Source organism: Serinus canaria, chromosome 2 (genome assembly GCF_022539315.1).
Source record: "Serinus canaria isolate serCan28SL12 chromosome 2, serCan2020, whole genome shotgun sequence".
Taxonomy (NCBI): Eukaryota; Metazoa; Chordata; class Aves; order Passeriformes; family Fringillidae; genus Serinus; species Serinus canaria.
Genome location: NC_066315.1, coordinates 10,347,837 through 10,369,407, shown reverse-complemented (window position 1 = coordinate 10,369,407; position 21,571 = coordinate 10,347,837). Strand labels below are relative to the sequence as shown.

At 39.6% G+C, this 21,571-nt stretch overlaps 1 protein-coding gene across 5 annotated transcripts in view; it reads left to right on the top strand.

Moving 5' to 3' along the window:
* The window catches only part of DIP2C (disco interacting protein 2 homolog C), a 308,290-nt gene that overhangs the window by 242,396 nt on the left and 44,323 nt on the right, over positions 1-21,571 (top strand). For all 5 annotated transcript variants that reach the window (XM_030230923.2, XM_030230938.2, XM_030230931.2 and 2 more), the window contains 9 exons: positions 184-298; positions 4,634-4,835; positions 6,864-6,973; positions 7,772-7,852; positions 11,543-11,666; positions 13,240-13,361; positions 16,089-16,200; positions 16,289-16,398; positions 18,900-19,030. In XM_030230923.2, the coding sequence (XP_030086783.1) occupies positions 184-298; positions 4,634-4,835; positions 6,864-6,973; positions 7,772-7,852; positions 11,543-11,666; positions 13,240-13,361; positions 16,089-16,200; positions 16,289-16,398; positions 18,900-19,030 (1,107 nt within the window). The remainder of the gene's footprint in view (positions 1-183; positions 299-4,633; positions 4,836-6,863; positions 6,974-7,771; positions 7,853-11,542; positions 11,667-13,239; positions 13,362-16,088; positions 16,201-16,288; positions 16,399-18,899; positions 19,031-21,571) is intronic.

Genomic DNA, 21,571 nt, shown 5'->3' with positions numbered 1-21,571 from the left:
TGCTGTTTCAGCTCCAGAACTTACCTAAAACTGTTCTTGTAGCTTTTTGCCCATGAATATATTAATAATTGATACACCAGGAGCCTAACTAAGAAGTAAAGAAATCAGAGTTGTAGAAAGTTAATGCAGAAAACAAGTTTTTTTCTCTGTCCTGGCACTAAATACTCTTCTCTCCTCCTATAGAATAGCAGTGTTTTCTGTGAGTGTGCTGCATGATGAAAGGATAGTTATTGTTGCTGAGCAAAGGCCAGACTCCACAGAAGAAGACAGTTTTCAGTGGATGAGTCGAGTTCTCCAGGTAATGCTCTATATATGTGTTTGGAAGCTTTTTTTTCCCTTACTTTATATTCTTTTTATTGATCTTTCAGACCCCTAAGGTAACTGACATTTGTCTTTGAGTAATTGTGTTTCCCCTTCAAGCAAGTTGCACTTGCTCTTAATGAGCACAAAATGAGATCCTTTTGAGTGACAGTTCCTATCTGGGCTGCACACACCCAGAGAGTGATCCTTTTCCTAACCAATATGCTCTAAGAAAATAGGAATGAATTGAAGTAAATAATAGCAATGACAGAGCAGCATGTGCTTTATAAAGATATAGTAATTTTTTATATAGTAATTTTTAGTAATATAGTAATTTTTTATTTTGAAAGGGGAATGAATGAATGAATGAATGAATGAATGAATGAATGAATGAATGAATGAATGAATGCATTATATACTCTTACTGTCAAAAGCTGCCAGTCTCTTAACTGCTCACAGTTATATGCATGGGTACAGAGTTGGCCTCATCCAGATTTATTTTCTTTGACAGGTGAGAGAGAATTATGTGTTTCTAGTGTACCATGTTGATAGCTAAAATAAAGTTAATGAAACTTGGCCAAAAAATCCCAATTTCCCTGAAGTGAAAAGAAGGAAAGTGATTGATTAGTTCAGATCTAGGTATCTACAGTGGGGTTATCTTTTCAGAGGGATACCTCTTCCAAAGAATCCCATTCCAGCAGTCTGGCAATATCAATACTTTACTCAGTGTTTTTTTCAACTCTAATGTCCACACACAAAAATGTGAGATACTTTAGATAGGGACATCTTCCATCTCTGGGGTTAATCCAATTCAGACTCAAAAGCAATAGATTTAATGGAGATGTAGTCAGATTAAATCTATTTGTTGCTACCTTGTTAAGTGGTCTCAACTCTGTCTACAGTTGGTCTCCTGTTACTTCTACTTCCCTTTGCTGCCTTCCTTCCTGTCCTTCTGCAAGAGCTCTTCTCAGTAAATATATTGCAGGTATTTTTGCTTTACCTAAGAGCTAAAGAAAAATGTCCCACACAATTCAGAGATGTTTTTATTCATCACTGCATTTTACTGAATAAGAAAGGGAATCTATCTACTGTATCCTTCAAGAAACTGAACAAATAAGCTTTCATCCATTCTCAAGACAGACTCATCTGCTCTCTTGGTTCAAAAGACAGTTACATTTCATACAGTTAGAGGCATCTCATATTCACAGTAGAGCTAAATTAATACCAAGAAAAGATGGAAGCTCTAGCTTGCTATCACCCAGGAAGCCTTTGAAGCACCTCATAGCACTTAGGGCAGCTATTGTAGAAGAAGAGGCTTTGGATTGCCCACACTTTTGTCAAGTAGCAGACTCCTAAAGAGGTTGAAACTCTGGATTTAACACTTGTCCTCTTTTGTCAGCGAAGCATCTTTGTGACTTTTACAGAACTAATGTCTTACACAATCACAGCCAGTAGAGTTCTGCACTGAAAGCTGCAGGAATCCTGTGTCCCAACACTCCTGCCAAGAGTCAGCCCTGTTATTCTGAGTCTGATCAAGTCCTAGCAGTGTCTGAGAATAGCAGGCCATGTATCAAAGTACACACATGTGTGGCTGCTTTCATCAGCCACGTGTGAAGCCTGCAACTCTGGCATGCACCACGATGTGGACAAGAAGTTTCTGTTTCCACCACAGCTGAGAGCAGAGATGAAGGACAGAAGCCAGGAACATGTGGGATGTTTTGTGCCTCTTCCCAATCAGAGTTTTAATGACAGATGTCAGGAAGAGGTAACCAGCTGGATCTGAATCATCTGCTGGTGAGGCACAACATCACAATATTACAGCCTGTGTCATGGCTCTCAGTGAAGTCCATGGCAACAAACTCTAGCAAATTGCTACTTGATTTTAATGCTGTCTGTGAGTTGTCTGACACTCTGTGAGTGCTGCCCTGTGCCAGCCCTGCCCTGCACTGCCTGCTGCTGCTGTATCTTGCTGTCTCTTCCCTGCAGTTGAGCTGTCTCAATTTGCAGAACCAGTTTTTCCAGTGCTTTGCACATATTCTGGCTCTCCTGACCCATCCTGCCTCTTGGCAGTGAGCTGAAGGATGGCAGAGCTGCTAAACCTGTGGGACTGTGCTGGACTGCATCTGTGCCTTTAGCAGAGGAATGGTTGGGAGGGAGTGGTCAGCCTGGGGATGGAGTTTCTTGAGAGCAGATCCCAGATCACCCAGCAGGTCAGTCAGATAGATCCTAGATGCTCATCTGCTGCAGGCTGATCTGCCCCTTCAGGCAGGGTGGTGGTCCCTCTGTGGCAGACTGGATGTCAGCTTTACCAGTGCCAGGACTTGGCAGGACTAGGGAAAGCCAGGAGATCTACTGCAGCCCTGGAGAGTGTTTGCCCAGAGAATTGTGTCAGAACAAGGTGTTTTATCAGCTCAAACAGCACAGCAGTCTGGAGTCTCCACAAGTTTGGGTATATGTTGTCCATGTCCACAATGAAAGAGAGGGACAGAGATTCCAGATACTGTTTGATTCTGGTTGGATGGAGTAGTTTCAAAAACCAAGCCATCTCATCAAGAGCCAGAAATGACAGCAGTATTAAAATTGACTGGTACTCTTCTCCCTCAAAATTTTAAGGCTCAATTCACCAGTTGTCATCCTTGTGACAAAGTCATTCCCTGCCTCAGAAATGTGCCCATCCCAAAGGTGTGAAAGGTGTCAGATTTGAATGACCCACGATATTTGTGTGGCATTGTGTGGCAGATGTATCTCTCAGAAACAGGTCAGAAGTTCCTGGGGAATCACTGCATCCACTCCTCACCCTACCACAGCTGGGTATTGCTTTCCATTCACCCCCTGTTGGACCCACAGAGTTCTATCTTTGAGTAAAAATGGTTTACTTGCCTTGTGATGGTTTTCCTTCAAGCTGATGTCAGGTGAGGATGCCATGATTTATCAGTGCTTTTTAGAACCTACAAGTAACATTATGATTAGTAAGTTATGATAGTTTCTGCCAGAAACATGAGATGTTGTGTGTTGCCTGCCATAAATATTTCACTATTGCTGATCTTTTGGGTGGTGTCTGTAGACCAGCAGCAAAGGCTTCCAACTCTGCTGTGAGAGCTGCTACTGCTAAAATTCCAATGCTTTTAAATGAGTCACCATTTTATTATTCCTTCTTATGAGATTTTGCAGTCAAATAAATAAGAAATGGAGCAAACAGAAGCCAAAAGAGAAGCATTTCTTAGTCTGTAGGAGTAATCAGTAATTTATTGGTCTACACTTGAGTACATACATAACTGTAAGTGATTATTTCATTCTCAGAGTATAGATTGTATCTTCAAGGCAGTACACATATCAATTCACTTTTCTCACAGTTTAAAATTAAAAAGCAAGATAAGTAAATTATATTTTTGGACATTTAACTACTCATTAGGGATGCTGTTTTTAATTTGTTTCTCAGTTTGTGTAAATGCCTGAAGTTGGTGTTCTAACACAATGAAGTTGGCTTTCTAACACACTTGCTGCAATTTTTGTTACCATTATAAGCAAAATAAATCCTTTAAATCTGTAGGGAACTAAAATCTGTGTGCATGGATATTCATGTTTAGCTCAATAAATTACATAGATACTGTATGCTACAGTTTTCTTGAAAGTGCTGCTGTTTAATTCACTTTAATATCAGGCAGTGAACATGGTTGCTATACAATTCAAAGATGCTCCTTTTTCAGGTTTTTTTCCAAGCAATTTTTTTTCAAGTGGTTAGTTTCATAGTTTTCCCTTATATATTTTCCATTCCTGCCCAAAAATCTTTTACACTGTGATCAGGGAATGAAACAGTTATTATCAGTTTATTACCTGATAAAAAAATATAAAAGATTCACAAGCTGCATACATCATTAGTTATAGGTGTTATTTGAAATTTTGCCCTGCTCAGAAAGATGGACTGGATATTGAGTTGATAGGAATCCTTTGAACTTTAGCTCTGAGAAGTGCACAGCTTAAAAGCAATTTCATGTGGTCTGACAGCCCATCTTTGTAAAAAATCACCAGGATATCTGCTGCTAATGTGTGCTTAAGAGGGATAACAAGGTAGCATTTCCTCTTGCCTAGATTTGTGGGCATTTATCATCAGGTTTTTGGTTGCTTTTTTATCTGCTGGAATGAGTATAACAACATTTCTGTCCACCTGTTCCCAATGAAAAGAACCTCCTTATCACTGACAAAGCTGAAGTGTCTTTCCATCCCCAGTTAATTATTAGGGCTGGTTTATGCAGGAATTCAGAACAACACGTGCTTATTAGAGTGATGAAAAATTAGCCTTTCATTAAAATTGGCTTCCTGTGTGCTTTTTTAGGCAATTGACAGCATTCATCAAGTGGGAGTCTACTGCCTGGCACTTGTCCCAGCAAACACACTTCCCAAGACACCTCTGGGAGGGATTCACCTGTCAGAAACCAAACAGCTCTTCCTGGAAGGATCTCTGCATCCTTGTAACGTGCTGATGTGTCCCCACACCTGCGTAACAAACCTGCCCAAACCAAGGCAAAAGCAACCAGGTAAGAGCAGGGAAGGCCAAGGGACTGGGACTTTGTGCTGTGTGCTTGAGGTACTGTAAGGGAGTGAAATCAAGTAATTGCTGATACAGGTGAGAATCAGCTTCATCAGCTTTCCTCTTCAATATTCTGTGGGTGTCAAGGACATCAGTGGTGTTGCCAGGAGCCAGAAGCACCTTCACAGAGAGTGCAAGGAAAAATGCTAATTCAATAAAGATGACATTTTTATCACTCTACAAGGTGCTGCTGAGACCACACCTCAGGTCTTCAGAAATTCCTCTTCAATTATGTTTAAAGAGGATGGAGACCAAACCAGACAAACATAAAATCTTGGCTTATTTTGAAGGCTGAGTTTGTAAACTAGAAGCAGAGAGGAAGAGGACTGTTGTCACTAAATAACAGTGTTGGAAGAGCAAATACTTCAAAACTGGTCATGAATAAATTAAAGCTAAGAATGAGTGGTTTAATCCCCCACCTGTGTGGGGAGATTCTGTATTACTCTTACAGCAGGAAGAGTGGAGGAAAAACCCTAACTAGTTTTAAGATGGTTCTTCAGAAGTTCTGCCTCTTCATGAAGAATGTTGGATGAAATGGTACAGCAAGGGACTGTCTCAAGAGACCAAGAAAGCCCTTGTAGCCTGCTGTAATCCAGTCACTGGCTATTTGTGCCCAATGTACAAGTAAATTTTAACAAATTTTTGCCTTTGAATCCAATTGCAGGTTTTAGTATTCAGAATAATTTCAAGGAGTTCTGGATTTGTAGCCTCAGGCTTAAGACTTGGATTCAGCTACATTAGACTAAGTGTTGGTTATTTTGCACTTTGAAAAACACCTTGGAATTAGAAGTGGGTTTGCTCTCTGGATCTTAAATATGGAGACTATCCCTCATGAATTCAGTGCAAGTTTGCCTACACCATCATCTTTTTTTGAAAACCTCTGGACAAATGTTTCAGAATCAAAGCCATAATCTTGGTTTGTGGATACTGAGAGTGTCAGAGGTTAACAGTGACTTGCACTAACTTAATGAAAGCAATGAGGCCTTTTACTGGAGTGGTCACTTTGGCATTTCCTTGTTGCTGCACCACAAAGTAATTGCTGAACTGGAATCAATGGAGATCATTACAGATATGTTATATATGCATTAAATATTACTATATTCATAATAATATTTATTGCCAGGAGCACAGAAACAAAACTGATGGTATCACATTCTCCCATTTTGTGGTGTTGTGACATACCCAGAGGGTGCTGCTTTTATAATGTTAAAGCAGTGTAGTCTGTAGGTGCTTTAGATTGTGCATTATCTGGTTACTTATACCCCAAACAATCACTTGGACACCATAGGCTAGAAGTAGAGTCTGGTATAAATAGCAGTTGATCAGGAATCCATGCTGGAGAAACAGAAAACAAATGCCAACATGAGCTTAAATGGTGTCTGTGAGACAGGTGTTGTCCCCTAATGGCAGCAACAAAACATCAGTGAAATCCACCTCGTGGAGGAGTGTCAGCCACCACATCTTATTTCCTTCTGAAAAGACTTAACTCAACTTAAAACCCTCAATGTTATTCTAGAGGGCTTATATATTTTATCATAGGCATCATCTGCCTTCCTAAACCTTGGCATTTGGTGTCTGTAGCATTACAAAGCTCCTAAGACAGATGCAACTTAGCCCAGGCAACAGAAGAGGGAAATAGGAATGTTGTCACTCTGGACTGAGGCACTTCAATGGATGTGCCTACAGTAGGAGCTGAATGTTCCAGATTCATCCTGTCAAGGCAGACAAGATATGTCTCTGGCTGTGGAGAGCCCCTGCTAAGTTAGAGCTGTTTGGAGAGGATGAATCCAGTCCTATGTATGTTCCAACCACTTCTGGTTCTTAACCAAAGTTTGAGTCAAGAGAAATGTGCTCAAATTTTGGTTTTGTGGATGGCAGTGAGGAAAACATGATGTAATGCAATAGAAATCACATGAATTTTCATCCACAAGCAAAGGATTTTTATTGTGCTTGGTGTATTTCTGCTTTATTCTAGAAATTGGCCCTGCCTCTGTGATGGTGGGGAACTTGGTCTCTGGAAAAAGAATTGCACAGGCCAGTGGTAGAGATTTGGGGCAAATAGAAGATAATGACCAGGCCAGAAAGGTAAGCTAAACTTTTCTGTTGCAGCTTGTATTTAACATCATATAGTTCACTTCATCCATATATATATTTAACATCATATAGTTGACATCAGGACATTTAGCAGTTCAGAGATATGATGGATGATGCTGATTATTGTTATTATTATTATAATTACCACCAAATTTGTTGATGGCTTCTTTTTAATTAATACATAGATTTAATATGGCTTCTTTACAGATAAATCTTAAATAGACATGATGAGAAGTCACTGCATTTCATTTTTATGGATCTTTTGAAATAAGTTTGCATGGGACAGCAGAAAAAATGTGGTGGAAAGTGTTCATGGGGCTTCTACCAGAAATAACCCTCTATTACATCATTTTTACCAGCTCAAGTGGAATCCAGAGAATTTTGTTAACATATAAGGTCCTGACCTTATTTGTTGTTAGTTTAATCCTGGAAAATAAGGTTGAAATTCAGCCCTTTTGGGAGCTTATGTGAGTAATTAAATTAGTAAGTTCTAAACTGCGTAAGTACTTATGCATTTGAGTAAGAAAAAGAGAAGCTAAAGAATGAAATAGTGCTTAAATTCAGAGGGATCAGTAAGAACTTTTATTGCTTTGGAAGTATATGCAGTAATGTATCACAATCCCAGCAGTGGCTTCACTTCCAGAGAAGTGGCTGCTACCATGCAAAAGCACCTTCCTATAAATGTGTGACAAGGGAATTAATTCCTGTTTGGTGCTTCTGGCTATTGGGACCTGGCTTTAAAGCCAAGAAGTTGTTTGGTGTTGTGACTGTCACTCTGCTTTATTGCAGTTCCTGTTCCTGTCAGAAGTGCTGCAGTGGAGAGCTCAGACCACCCCTGACCACGTGCTCTACACCCTGCTCAACTGCAGGGTAAGGGTCTCAGGCCATGGCTCTGACAGGCTTGGCAAAGCACACTGGGGTTTCAGCAGCCCCTGCTTGTGCCCTGCCTGGATGGCACCTTCCTCTTCCTATTTCCACTACTGCTCAGCTGTTACATTTAATATTCACTGAGGCAGAAAAGAAAGAGAATCATCACTGTCAGTTGTCAGGATACTGATTGCTTTTGTATCAGTGTGCCCTACACATTTCTCATTCCTTTTTCCACCACATACATGTTGTGTGTGAGCTGACACTGCAAATCTGTTTCAGTGCTGTTGAATCTGTTTCAGATCTGTCCCTGTGTGAATAGCAATGTTTAATACTGCTCACCATCCTGATTTCCAATTTGAAAAGCACAGGCTTGGCAAAACCAAAGCATTTTCCCTAAAGATAACAATGGCTGTTGTTAGTGAGATTGGACCATCTGGGGGAGGTGTGAGAATGAAGAAAGGAGGTGAAGAGCAGAATATATATGTCCAGAATGCAATCAAGTCTGTAGAGATCACTAATAAATCTCTCTGCATAGCCTCCATGAGGTGCCAGCCTGGCACAGCATTTCACTGCTTACTAAAAATGAGTTAATGAATGTGACTGGTGCAGGGCTGGGCTTTGCTAAGAGTAAAACTTCCTTGCTTTCTGTAGTGTAATTTCTTCACTTCCTGGATGATTACAGATTACAGATGACAAACCAATAATTCTCAAGACCACAGAGACAATTAAGGTCTGATTTCAAACCATTCCATCACAGTACATCTACACATATCTGTCTGATCTGGGGAGCACACAAAGTGTGAGGGTCTTCAGGAGAGGGGAGGCCTGGAAAAGTGCTGGTCCCCTGGAGTAGTAGCTGATGTTGTCTCAGCCTCTGTGGTCTTTATGCAACTTGAATGGGTTCTTAAACCTCCAGTAATTTGTGGACCTCAGTGAAATCACCACTTACAGTATTTACAGAAAGTCCTTCTCCATTTTACAGTGCTGGTACAAAGTTCAGTTTGAAGCTACCAATAAGTAATTAAATAATTATTTTTTTAAATTGAGAATAATAGCTCATAATTGTGAATATGTGAAACCTGACAGATAAATAGTGAGGTAATAATGTATTTTTCTATGGCAAAGTAGAAATCTTGAGAGCAATGCTGTTTCTAAGTTCAGTATTGCACCATTCAAGTACTGCATTGCTGTCTCCTCTGTCAGGAGGGAAGGTGCTGTGAGAAAGAGTTGATGTGTGCTATCCCATCTCTTCCACACAAGGCTGTTGCTTTTGAGTTTTAAATAAAGCCAAACTTCCCATGCTGGCAGAAGTGTTCAAACAGGGAAGGGAAGTAAGTACACAATGTGCAAAACAAGGATTAACAAAACAAATTCCTGTTCCATAGGAGTGAAGAGCAGTTGGATTTTAAAATACAGTTTTTCTGTTATTCTCAGTGAAGAGGATCTCATCATATGAAATTTGATTGAGATGTAATGCTTTTTGGAGAGAATTAATATTTTATAGGAAATGATGACAGCTTTGGTGGGGTTTGCCCTAGGCAAATTTTATTGCCCATCTTGAATTTTAGTTCTGATTTGTAACTTTTCCTATTTTCTCTTCCTTGGACATTGTCTGTACACTTTGTTCTAAAACATTCAGGCATCCTGCAGTGGATGACTAATGGAAGTCCACTGAGATTAGTGTTTTCCTGAAACCCAAGCTGTGAGAATTTGAAATATTTCAAAATTAGTGCAGTACATTGTTTTTAGTGTGTGTCATGAAGGATTGCAACACCTTTACATTTCAGGATAGCTCTTTAAAGGCCCAAAGGGAGTAGTTGCCTGATGCTTGCAAGTGATTCTTGTCCAACAACAGGATTCTCCTTCCCTACACTTCATATAAACAGTGACTTCCCACTGGCTCACAGGCAGCAAGTGCCAGAAGTCTTAAATGTAAACAAGCTTTGCACAAATTCACTTGATTTACAGCAATTTCCTATCTGCTGGCAGGAACTATGCTTCTGATGTGTGGGGGGATACAAAGGGTCCCTCTTCTCATAACCATGGAGACAGGCCACTTCTTGAAAGAAGGAATGGAGAATTTAGGCACATTCTCCTGACAGGTCTGCAGTGGCAGGACAGCCAGAGCTCAGGTTGCTTTGCCATACTCAGGGCTGGACAGATGGAAGTCATCTCTGTCCCAGCACCCACAGAGCTGCACATCTCTTTAGGGGAAGCCTTCTAGTGAAATGCTCTCCACATTGATCAGAAGACTGACTAAAACTGTCTGAAGTGCAACTCAGTAAGTGTGGTTGCTGAGGATGGTGAAGAGGAAAGCTGAGCCCTGGCTTTGCCCATTTCATTTCCAGCTGGGCTGTGCTCTGGTAACATGGCACTGCTTGCAGTGCTCATCCTTTGGCAAACTGCTGCCTCCTCTCTGAAGCCTGCTGAGCAAACACTGCAGTGCTGTGTGGGGTGGTGGTGGATAGAAACCAGCACCAGAACAAATACTTATTGTTCCTTGCCTTGTTAAAATAGAGTGTGAAGAACATTTCCTTGAAACAGTAGACCTTCTTGCTTTCTCTCTTTAGGAGGATAGTGATGCAAGACTTTTTTATGGTATTGCATTGCATTTTTGATGCACTGTTCTCTCTCAATGTGTTTATGTGTTCTTCTTTAGTATACATGTATTTACATATTCTTACCTTGTCCTCCCCAGTTTTTTCAGAAACACTTCTTCTCAAGTGAACTTAGTGCTTGTGTTAGGTGGCAGGTGTGTCACAGCTGGAGACTGAACTCCTCTTTTTCCACTGAACAAGGATAAGTCAAGATGCAGCCCTTCCCATACTGCCCTGTCCCTTTCTCCCAGCCCAGACCTGGCCTGATCAGCTCTAGCTGCAGCCAGTCTGTCCTGTACATTTGTTTTTAGTCTTCTGAGGTGTCTGCCTGCAGTGGTAGTGAATTTTATGATACAGAGGTATATATTTTTCTAAATGTGTACTTGTGTGTGTGTGCATATATGCAGACACACACATATATATATATATTTAGGAAGTGCAAGAAATGTAACACTCATTCAATTTAAAACACTGTGACTGATGATTTTGGGTTTGCACTACTTGAAATGCTTCAAAAATGCCAAGCTCATGCTGACCAGAGTTATTCAAATTTAACAAATGGCCTTTCTTCTGTCTTACATTTATATGCAATATAAGTGCTTATCTTTTGTTCCAGACTAATTCTTTTTTTCCATCACAAAGTATTGTTTTCTCCTGCGTCTTTTGTCTTTAAAGTATTTCTGCTGGGCCTTTTGGCTCCACTCCAGTGTGCAGACAACAAAATGCAATTTTCAGAATTGCTCTCCACAGATGCTCCAGTTTGCTACAGAGACCATAAAGGCACTTCCCTGGTTGCAGCAGGAATGCTGCCTGTGCAGCCAGGGAAGTACAGGATATTAGCACACTGCTGTACTGCCTTGGTGGGGGCAGAAACACTGTTGAGGGCAGAAGGAACAGAGAACATTCCTCTACTTCAGAAACATTTTCTCCTTCCAACTGCAGTTTGGCCTAAGGCTGAATGTTTCCACATTTTAAGTTCATTGCATGGCATATTGTGGCTGCCCCTCATCCCACAGCTTCTAAGGTGAAGAGGAAAATAGAGTTTCAGCCCATCACATTATCTCCTGTGACATTTCTCTTTCTTCCTGTGCAGGGAACAATAGCCAACTCACTGACATGTGTCCAGCTGCATAAACGAGCTGAGAAGATAGCTGTCATGCTGATGGAGAGGGGACATTTACAGGATGGAGACCATGTGGCTTTGGTTTACCCACCAGGTAAAGAATTGCTGTAGCAGCACCTTGGGACTCCTGGAGGTTCACCAAGGTCCTTCTGAAAGATGCTGCAGGGCTGTTACCACATGAATTGTCATCACAAGATATTTGCACATTCCTTTCAATTTAGACAAATGTATTTCAAAGAATCTCTCTCTATCCATACACACAGATTTTATTTCTTTGGGCTCAGATTGAGACTAACCTGTGTTTTTAAAACCTGTCTCTTACAAGTGGTCAAATTTAATTACTGTTGTTTTTTTTTTTAATTTGCTGGATACTGACTCTTTTATGAGCATGCAGTTCCAGCTGTTAAGTGTTCTTAGATTCCCCTGTTCAATTCCCTCTTGGGGGTAAGGCAACAATAACCAGGAAGTAATACATGGGGTTTTTTAGAGTAGAAATTTGATTGATAAGTAGCAAATGATCAAGAAATACAAAATTGTCATCACAATTTTCTCTATAGACTCTTAATCTAGATAGCTCTCTTGGTTTTGATTTTCATCCTTTGGCTTCAAGGCTTTTAAGTTTGTGTTAACTAGTAACACATTTGACCTTTGCTTGAAATTATTTCTGATCTAGTGTTGCTCTTTTATCTTTAACATTTCTTGTGTGTTAGTGAAATAAACAGTCTGGTTTAAGGTCTGTAATGTGATATTTGGTTTGTAAGGACTGCAGTACACTGGTTATATCTTCGTAATTATAGGAGCAGTTTTGCAATGGTTAATATGGAAAAACCTTTTCCACAAAAGAGGACTAATCTTTAAACTTAAATGCTTATTTTCTGTATTTCAATTCCCATGAATGAAGCATTTTATTGAAGGAACAATAACCTACCAGTACTGCAGATCCTTTTCCACTGAAAGAATAAACCAGCCCCCACTGTCATCTTATCACAGCCTGTGTACAGCACCAGGGAGGTGACAGACAGCAGTATTCAAGGGACTCTGAACTGTTCTGCCTCCTTAGGTAGCCTGAAGTGTGCTGTCCATTGTCCATCATCTGCTGTCAATATTTATATGGCACAGTACCAAATTTTATGTTAGAAGCAGGATTTCAAAATCATTACTCCCTTTTTTTACTGTAAAATTTCTGGTAGATTGGTCAAGACTGCCTGTGTGAGGTTAAAAATGGCCAGAGAAAGACAATATTTTATAGAACCTCCAGATGTTCTTTCTGCAGCTGATAGGACCAAGCATCATCCTACCTCGTCCTTTTGCTGGGACATCCCTCTTCTTGTACACTCTATAAATGTACAATTAGCAAGATAATTAATCTGTAGAAATCAGTCTTTTGAACAGGTTACTTCCTGAACAAACTGGATTTCTCCTAAATGTTGCTATCTGGCTGCAGTTTTGTGTGTCACCCGTGGTTTTTCATGCTCAGAACGGTGCAGTTGAGAGCAACCACTGAAGCTGAACAAATCCTGACAAGGGGCTGAAAAAGAAGTCTGTTAAAGGGCTTAGTCACTCATTTAACCCTCTGGGTCCAGTTCCAAGTAATGTTTACGCTGACACAGGAGTCTGTGCTGAAGCTGTTTGATTTTCAGGGGGGTTTCTGCTCTGTTCTGGTGCAGGGATCGACCTGATTGCGGCGTTTTACGGGTGCCTGTACGCGGGCTGCGTGCCCATCACGGTGCGGCCGCCGCACCCCCAGAACATCGCCACCACGCTGCCCACCGTCAAGATGATCGTGGAGGTGAGACCCTCACATGGCACCAGGAGATGAGATGGGTGTGTCTGATGAGGGTTTGTGGCTTTAGGAGCAGTAGCCTGAGTGGGAGGTTGAAGAGCTGTGTTCCTTCCCAGGACTCAGACTTCAGCGTGCTGCAAAATCACTGCTGCAATACACGACCTGCTCGCTTGAGCTGCCACAATATGCCCCAGTTGTGTGACTCCTTTCAATAAATATATTTTAAATGCTTCTTTATATCTATATTTTATATAAATATTTATATAGCTATAAATATAACTGTGCTAGGATTCCTCACAGGCAGAGCCACACAGACTCTTGAGAAAAACCTCAGTGGGAAGTTTATCCTCACCAGTGGATGGTCACCACTGAATATCCAAGTGTTCTGCATTTAAAGCAATTTCAAAGTTTTGTTGCAAAGATGTTGGTTGGTCTTTTGTTTCATTCAGGAAAGTGTTGCTCAGACTTTTTCATTCAGTGCTTTCTTTTGGTGGTTCGGCTTTATCTAAGAATGTTTAACCTTTTGTTGCACATAAATAACTGCAATGTACTTCTTACTGAGGGAAGTAAAAATAGTTGGAATTAGATAGCCCTTTACATGTGGCAGTTTCTAATTTACTGATTGGAATTCTGAAGAAACCAGTTTAAACAAATGTGGTTTTACCATTGATAATTAATTTTGATGTTTTCAATTAACAAGTAGTAGAGATATTTTGATTTTTGGCTTTCCTTATGGCATCAGATGCCACAAAGTATCAGAAGAAGTATGAAAAATTGTCCTATTATTTTCAGGATTCTTGTTATTGAATATTTTGGCACTCAGTATTTTTAAACATCAATTGTTAACATGCAGAAGTGATGTAAAATATGTTTTTTCTTTTGATGTTTAAGAGCTAAACTAGATGTTTGATTTCATGATAAAAAACTGACAGATCTAAGCTTGCTTGTATTCATTGTCCTTTTGATAGACTAACTTTAGATAAAATGTTGACATTTATTGGCCATATTAATGCCAGTTTGACTTATAAACCTCTCAGCTTTGTTTTACACAAGAATTTCTCTCAATTTTGAGATTAATGCTTTTGTAGAAATTAAAATATGTCAGCTGTCTTTGCAGTGCCAATGCAGTCACACAAATTTCCTGATGTGGTGGGGTCAATGCCTGCTGTAACACATTGTATGTCTGCACAGCACCTTTTGTAGTCAGTAAGAATAACTTCTGAGTAAAATCTGGCCTCATAATTGTGTTGTTGTGATGAGCTGGTAGTTGTAAAATATAACTGAACTGAGCCCCATCTTGAGCAGCTCCTAACCTGTAGCTAAGCTGTGTTCTTTCTCCTTCCCACTGTCCCTGTGTGTTTACCTCTGATGTGGAATTCTTCAGGCATGGATATTCTGTGTTTTAATAAACCCTCTGATCATCCAGATTATGTAATTCCTGAGGGGGCTGGGAACCACCAACTCTTGAGATTCCTTTTGTTTATGGTTTAGTGTCCCAAATCAAGATTTTCATGGATAAAGATTAGTGATGTAAGAATTAATTTGCCTTGCCATGACAATGAAAATGGATTAAGGGATGCTGCAGTGGCTTTGTTTGTATTCACTTTTAGCTTGAAGTATTTAAACAGTCTGTACAAGGCAGTCATGGGATTAGAGTGTCAAGAGATTAGAGTTTGATTCAGTGATGTCTGCTCCAAATTTCAAAATATCTAAATTTCTGGTGTTCTAAAAAGTTGACTTTCATGAGATCATTGTCAATAGAAGCTGTTCTCTTCTGCTCAGTGGTAAAATTTAGTGTACATCTGATTCCTGATTTTATTAGTTTAAACACAGGAAATTTTGTGTGCAATGAAATGTTTCATTTTCCTTAAAGAAAAAAATACTCTTAGCAGCATTTGCACAGATTTTCAAAGTTTGGGCAAAAAAAGAAAACTGCCTTTCCAACTTTTCCTGTGTTTTATCTTCAGTAATTTCAGTGCTTTTATGCATATTTGCCTGAATTCCTTAAGCATATGAATTTTTATTAATAAGAATAAGAAGTATTCTCATTAAGTAAGAAATATACTTGTAGTTGATACCTATGAACTTATAAAAATAGCAAATCTAAAAGGAGAATTTAGCATCTGTCATTTGAATAGAATGGAAATTCCATTTACAGATGGAATTTGCTGTAAGCTCACCATTTCATTTCTTAGTGCCACTTCCACAGTTTCTGTTCTGGAGCTACTTTTGCCAATATCAGAACAGCTCCCAGTGGTTTATCACTAGCACAGGAATTGGAAATACATGGCTAACATAAAATTGACTTGAGATAGTAAAATTATTAATATAAAATGTCAGACTAGGTTTTGGTTTATCTGAAAATATTGTTTATGAACCAAGATACGTTATTGTCACATAGGAAATCTTTTGGACACAGTCTTCTTTACTGGCACTTTGGGATAAGAGCTGATACAATGTGTTGGAAAGGTCACATTCTTACTGTTAAAGTGCCTTTAATTTCATTACAATGCTCTTCTCAAAGTGCAATTTTCATATAAGTCATAAAACTCACATGACTTTATCTTCTTTATGAGCAGCATTTTTGAGCATCTTCCCACCTGCCAGTCAGAGAACATAAAATTGATATATCTGTGTCCTGTTCTGGCAGAAAATAAGTCACAGTCTTGCCCATTTTCATGGAGGAGTTAATTAGTATCCCACTGTGGTTTTATTTATTTCTTGAATTTCTAGGTGAGCCGCTCTGCCTGCTTAATGACCACACAATTAATTTGTAAATTGTTACGGTCGCGGGAGGCGGCGGCAGCAGTGGATATCAGGACATGGCCTCCAGTGCTGGACACAGGTGAGTGCTGGGGCCAGGGGAGCTCTGTCTCTGTTGTCCCTGGCCTTGTCAGTGACACACACACCTTTTCTGTCTCTGTCTCCACCAGACGATTTGCCAAAGAAGCGGCCTGCACAGATCTACAAACCTTCTAACCCTGAAACACTTGCTTACCTTGACTTCAGTGTCTCCACCACTGGCATGCTGGCAGGGGTAAAGGTAGGGACTTCTGCTTAAAGCTGCCCTTCTTGCCATCCTGCCTGGCTGGCAGGTGGTTGCTCCTAATTTGTGATTCCTTGTGAGTTTTGGAAGCAGGAATTGAAGTACTTCCTCCCAAGACATTCCTTGACGTTTCCTTTCATTGTTCCCTTCTTATTGCAACTCAGCTACTGGCCATTGGTTTTCAATATTCTCTTCTTGCAATTAAGGGACCTGATGATTTCTTTGATATATTCACCCAGTATTGTACTAGAGTAAGCTGCAAAAATTCATTGTTAGATTTGTTTGCTAAGATGAAGCATTTTGAGCTCTTGAAATCTATTCTGCCATTTTCTCCAACCCTCTAGCCACAATTCATCAAGTCTGTTTTACCTAACTTGTGTATCCCACTACTGGTTTCACTAATACCTGTTTCTTCCTTGTTCATTTAAGGAAGCATATCCAAGGATTATGATTACTTCAGCAATCTCTGCTGATGTATCACACTTGGAGCCCATGCTGAATTCCTCACACTCCTTAGTATCATCCATCTATTTGCAGAAACTGTCAGCATAATTTACAAAAAAAGAAAACATCATTTTCCCAGTGTTTGGATGAAGAGATGGAAGCAGAGAGCTGTTGAAGTGACCAGCCTGAGGCTGCCTGATGGTTGACCTGGCTGATGGTCACATATTGGATACTCCTGCAGCATTTATTCCATGTAACTTTGAATAGCTACAATGCCTAGAGATGCGGAGTAGCCAACAGAGAGAAGCAGGGACTTTTAGGGTGTAATTTATCTGACTTATCTAAAACATCTATTTTTTTAAAGGCGTGATTGTCACATAAGTCTTCATTTCCTCTAGAGAAAGCCTCAAATGATTGTTTCAGATGCAGTCATCTGTATTAAATCAGGTCTGAATTACACTTTATCAGAAATGAAATGACTACTAACTATGCAAAGTGAGTATTTGGGAAACTTCAAAGGTAGTCAAAGGCAGGACAAGTCAATGAGCCTTGCTTAGTGTGGCTAGAGGGAAATACAGATAAATCTATCAAGGAATTCTTGATTAGCTTTTAATATCTGGGTCACAGAGCCTGCAGGTCACTGATTCAGCAGGTTTATGTAAACAGTTACCATGTACTACATCATCACTAGTGATTAATTAATTATAAAATGATCAAAAGAGGCCACGAGGCTTATATTCCTAATGCAGTGGTACTAAATGAAAAGAAATGGCCATATAACTCCCATGGCTCCTGAAAAGTTGATAAATGTTTTGTAATCACTTTGAAAGTAGTAGATTCCACTTGCATTTACTCTCCACATTTTCAATTGCTTACATGCAGTATGGTGTAAAAATTCACAGAACAGCAGTTCTGTATCAGTAGAGTTCAGTTTAATCCCATGTGAAAAAGTGGTCTTGATTCAGCTGGAGTAGAATTAATTTTCAGGCTGCAGATGATCACCACACAGACACCCATTCAGAGCTGCTCCTTTTGCAATACTTGGAACACATCCAGCCTCAGTTATGGCTGTCACTGGAATGGAGAAAAAGTCACTTCTGGAGATTTATTCCCCTGTTTACTTTAAGATCAAATAAATTTTACCTTCCAAGTGCATGTTTTCCTCCTCTGACTCTCAGTGAGCAGTATATAAAGCAACCAGCTCCCTGTGTGACAGAGATCAAAGGTTTGGTAAGTTAACTCCTATCCAGACTTATTTCTAACACTGGTGTCTTTCTTGTTATTAATAGAGAAGACAAACATTAAAGATATTTTCCTGTTTCCATTGTCATGAGAACTTGTAAGTCAGGATGGGTGAGTGTGGAAAGCATCCTAAAATTAGGAAAAAAATCAGAATAATTTCCTTTGGATCAGGTTTTTCAATTCTACTTTCTGCTTGCATTATCTTTGGAAGCTTCCTTACCAAGATTTTAAGAGCTGTTTCTCAGCTAGGACCTGGATAACATGAAGAAATTTTACAGATATTTATTTACAGAAACTTTACTAAGTTTATTGGGGATTTTTTATTGCTGAATGTCTAGCTCCTTAGTACTGCTTTGCTGGCAAAATCCCTTTCAATTTAAAAAGTGCTTTGGCATTTTTCATTTACTTTGTTAAGAAATACATACTTAATGTCACTGATGATCAACAAAGTGTTTCATTCAGTCATTCACTCCTTTATTCTTCCAGAAAATGTAGCAAGTTATCATTAGCTTTGCATACAGCTTGGAGCACATCTTTAAACCACTCACAGCCTTCTTCCTAAATCACTTCAAACTTACCATTCATTCTGTCTCCTCTCCCCTTTCACAATTATGTGGATGCCCTCTTGAAGGAAAATTATGTTTTCTAAGAAATAAATTACCTGTGTGCATAAAGTCAATTGCATTGAGCATAAAGTCAATATTTATTTGGGGTTTTTATGCTGTAATTGATGTGAGCACTTGGTGCAGTCTGGGAGTGAGCCTTCCAATGACACAGTTGATCATTTTCACTGCTCTGCTGTTGTCTTTCAGATGTCTCATGCAGCCACTAGTGCCTTTTGTCGTTCTATCAAGCTGCAGTGTGAGCTTTATCCCTCCCGGGAAGTGGCCATCTGCTTGGACCCCTACTGTGGACTTGGGTTTGTCCTCTGGTGCCTCTGCAGGTGAGGCTTCTCCTCAGCCTTTTCTGGAACAGGTTTCACAGCAGAACGGATGATGTGAGTGATGAAAGGGTGGGAGTAACAGCAATGCCTCTGGGACTGCCACAGGCAGCTGGGATTGCTGGGAGCTGTGTGGAAGCTGCTGTGTGGAGGATGTGGTTTGTTTGAGCAGGGCATGGCTGTAGGTGTTTGGGCTGGGAAGTGCTCTCATCATCAGGGCTGCTCGTTGACCTCCTGCTGCTTTACTGCTGTCTCTGCACAGCCTGGCCTCTTTTATTTGATGAAAGCAGTACTTTACCAATATTTCCTTAGGGAAGTGGTTTCCTCATGTCCTCTTTTTCATTCTCTAATCTGAAAGCAGGAGTAGATATCAGGGGACTCCCTCATTTGTGGGACTTAAGGAAGTGATTTCTGCAGAGACACAGAAGTGTGTTTTCTTGCAGGTACTTGTATGCCAGTAGGGAAGTTAACAGAAAACAAAACATTTCTAGTGAAACGTGAATCAGCTTTTTGGGTTAATAAATTTGGAAAAACAACATTTCTGTCAATCTCTATACTCAGTTACTCAGTTCAGCACTGAAAGCAGGTCTATTGATTTTTTTAAGTTAGCTGGGTTGATGCACAGGGAAAGGAAAGGAAGTGTGGGAGTGCTAATGGAGCCCATTTTGATGAAGGCATCTCAGAGTCACAGTGGTCTGACATCTTTGCTCTCTCCACAGAAAGTTCTTTGGTGTTGGCAGTACTGCTATTTTTATTTGCTCAAACGAAGATAATCCACGGCATTAAAAATGCTTTGGATAAACTTTCTACCAATTTACTAAATACCTGAAGGAAATATTATTTGATAACAACTGCAACAATTTCTTTTCAGTAATTATTGCCTATTTAAAAGTAGGCTGTTGGCACAGTTTATTGCCCTTTTAAAATATTTGTTATTATATATTAAGTAGGCTAAAGATTAACAGTATTATCTTATTCATTCTTGATCTGTTTTTCTTGATTTAAGCCATACTTGTCTAATAATGTTTTGGATTTTACATAGGGATTAGAGTTGCCTTTGTTTTGAAAAACTTTTGGGTTTTCAATGTTTTATTTACCCAACATAAAAGTGAAACTATTGAGCCTGCAAAAAAACCCCAAAAACCCTTCAGAAACATTGGGATTTTAATTAAATCTCTCTGGTTTAAGTTTAATTTTTTAAATGTTGCTTTTTTAAAGTCAGTTGACTATTTCTGATAAAGACTTGAGTGCTCCAGCATGTGCTGATGTGTTAGGCCAAGGAAGGTCTGGGCAGCACCATAGGAGAGTTCAGCTAAGGAATGTATCATTGTATAGGATAGTGCTAGAACAGAGAGCATCCAGGAATAACTTCTGTGCAACATCCTGATAGAGCCATAAAACAGATAAATGTTGACCTGTCCAAAACCCAAATAATTTGTGATTCCCAAGACTCTCCTGAATGCAAATTTTTTTTTTTCTTCCAGAACCATTTCTCCAACAAAAATGCATTTGCTGCCCTTAGATCCTCCCCAATACTGATAGTACTCAGCCTTTCAGAAGGAGATTGTTTATGACTGGCAAGTGAATTAAGGCAGCAAGCCTCTGGGAGAAGGCAATCAGAGTCTGTGCTCATGTGTAGCTTACAGAAGGAATAGAAAATTTTATATACCATTTTCAAAGAGGAGAAAGGAGACAAGGGATTTGAAGGAGCTGAGATCAGGCCAGCAGCACTCGAGTCTTATGAACCTTCACATCAATCTCTTCTTTGCCACTGATCCCCTGTTCCTATTAAATCAGAAAACTTCAGGCTGCTAGAATTGCGACTGTCATTTGGAGAAAGCTGGCATCAGATACAGCCTAATTAATTCCACTTACAAATCTAATTTCCATTTCATTACTATTTTGGAAATGAGTATTATTTGATGTAATAGGAAAACATACATCCTGGAGTTTATAAGGCTCTTACTCCTCATAATTTAAAATTTTGTGACTTTGCATTTTACCCTTTGAGGTTAGCATAACTGAATCCTGCCCAACATTTCAACCCAGTTTTCTAACTCAGAAACTTCTGCTCTAAACTTATGATTGTCTGTCACCTCTTCCACTTATTAAATTAATATTTCTAATGGCATATGGAAATGAAGTTTGATCTTCAATTTTTTATAAGTTAGGGGCTTTTGAGAGTTAAATAGGAACTCTTTGTTTTAGGAGCCCGGCAGGAAGCAAGAGCAACCTCCTGTGCTGGGTGCAGTTAAAAGTACATTTAAATTCCTTTATTAACTAGACCAAAGGAGGCATTGACTAAGGAATTGAAAGAAAAACTAACCTTTTATCCCCGTTGTAGGTGCTTAGATGTTGTGCTGGCCTGCTCCACTGTGGTGCCCCAGAATGCCCCATTCTGTGAGGTCAAAGCTACTTAGGAAAGCTGCTGGAGCATGGAGCCAGCCCTTTGGTAAGTTTGAATATATTGCATAGTTTTGCAAAGTTTTTTTATTTTTTTTAATTTATTATTTTATGGCCCAAAGGTTATAAAATAATAAAGAA